This window comes from Sinocyclocheilus grahami, unplaced genomic scaffold, assembly GCF_001515645.1.
Source record: "Sinocyclocheilus grahami isolate Dianchi unplaced genomic scaffold, SAMN03320097.WGS_v1.1 scaffold39129.1, whole genome shotgun sequence".
Lineage (NCBI taxonomy): Eukaryota > Metazoa > Chordata > Actinopteri > Cypriniformes > Cyprinidae > Sinocyclocheilus > Sinocyclocheilus grahami.
The window spans coordinates 1-1,173 of NW_015523416.1; the positions used below are offsets into that span (position 1 = coordinate 1).

Sequence of the window (1,173 nt, forward strand, 5' to 3'; positions counted from 1 at the left end):
ATTTCAGTCAAACAGCACTCCAAATTAGAGATGACAAGTTACAGTCAAATAATGGACTGCCCACAGTGAGTATAGATCATCCACAATACACCAGCCAGGATATATTAAAAACAAACTTCCATCCAAGTCTTTATTTCTGTCCAGAACCTACTGCCACGTGCACTCTGGGAAACATTTACCAAAGCCCAAAATAAGATGGTATGTGCAATAAAATATCAATCAACGACTGGTGCATGAAAAACACCTCGCCTAGTCAGTCTCTACTGTTTTCCCTGGCTAAAACCCATAATTCCATGCTGAAGCTGTAGTAGATCAGGCCCTCAGAGTGTTTCCCCATCTGTAGATGCTGTACAGACCAGCAAAGGACGTTTGGCTACAGCATTTACAGAAGATGCCTCTGCCTTAGGTCAAGCTAGCTCAAACCCCCAAATATGTTTCTAATAGAAAAAGGAAAAGTCTATGACTGGTCCATTGCACTTGGTGTAGGTCCCGTCTGAACTGGAACAGGTAACTGGTGGAAATGTTCAATCGCTTGGGCGACCTTCTCTGGGCAGATGTTGTAAACTGGATGAGTTGGTGCCTGGATAGAAGAAATATGAGAACATTTAGTTAGTATTAGTACATTAATCTCAATTTGAGTTGGTTCAACTGAATTTTCAGTATCTCTCACCAGTCTGTTCTCGTCCCGACCGAGGATCAGCTCGTTGTGGAGGTCTTTGTTTCCAAAATGCTGTGCTACTGAGAGTCCGCTCAGACAGTAGCACGTGTGGTAGAAATCTCTAGACCTGTGGGGAATCAGTGAGGAACTATTATGAAAGTCTAGTTTAGTCTGCATAGTTAGTAAAAACACAGATTTTTTCAGATTTTAAAGTTTAGTTTGATCCACAAGGTTAAATAAGACAGATGTAAAGGCCTACAACAGGCCAATGGTTTTTCCATGACCTTTCCAGGTAGATGTTTGTGGTTTTGTTCGTTACGGCAATAGGATATTTACAAATCATTAAAAGTCCTGTTTGGGATTCATTCAAAAGAATGATTCACTCACAAATTTGACATCACGACAGAGTTTCACTCCACACAAACTCTAGAGGAGCATTCATCTAGCTGATGAAATGTTTTAGAGCAGAGCAGAACTAGAAAATGCATTTTCATGATAAAAATTTACATGCCTTA

The 1,173-nt window shown here is 40.4% G+C and overlaps 1 protein-coding gene across 1 annotated transcript; it reads right to left on the minus strand.

Moving 5' to 3' along the window:
- Positions 1–6: 6 nt before the first annotated feature.
- On the minus strand, positions 7–893 carry LOC107580658 (protein farnesyltransferase subunit beta-like). Its single transcript, XM_016266331.1, has 2 exons — positions 671–893; positions 7–580 (listed from the first exon to the last, which is right to left on the minus strand). The coding sequence occupies exons 1-2, from the start codon at positions 833–835 to the stop codon at positions 458–460; spliced, it is 288 nt and encodes a 95-aa protein (XP_016121817.1). The 5' UTR covers positions 836–893; the 3' UTR covers positions 7–457.
- Between the last annotated feature and the right edge of the window lie 280 nt (positions 894–1,173).

Coding starts and splice junctions, on each gene's coding strand:
- LOC107580658 (XM_016266331.1), bottom strand. CDS start 835: ATGCAGACTAAACTAGACTTTCATAATAGTTCCTCACTGATTCCCCAC. Junction 581..670: donor GTCGGGACGAGAACAGACTG/GTGAGAGATACT, acceptor TCTTCTATCCAG/GCACCAACTCATCCAGTTTA.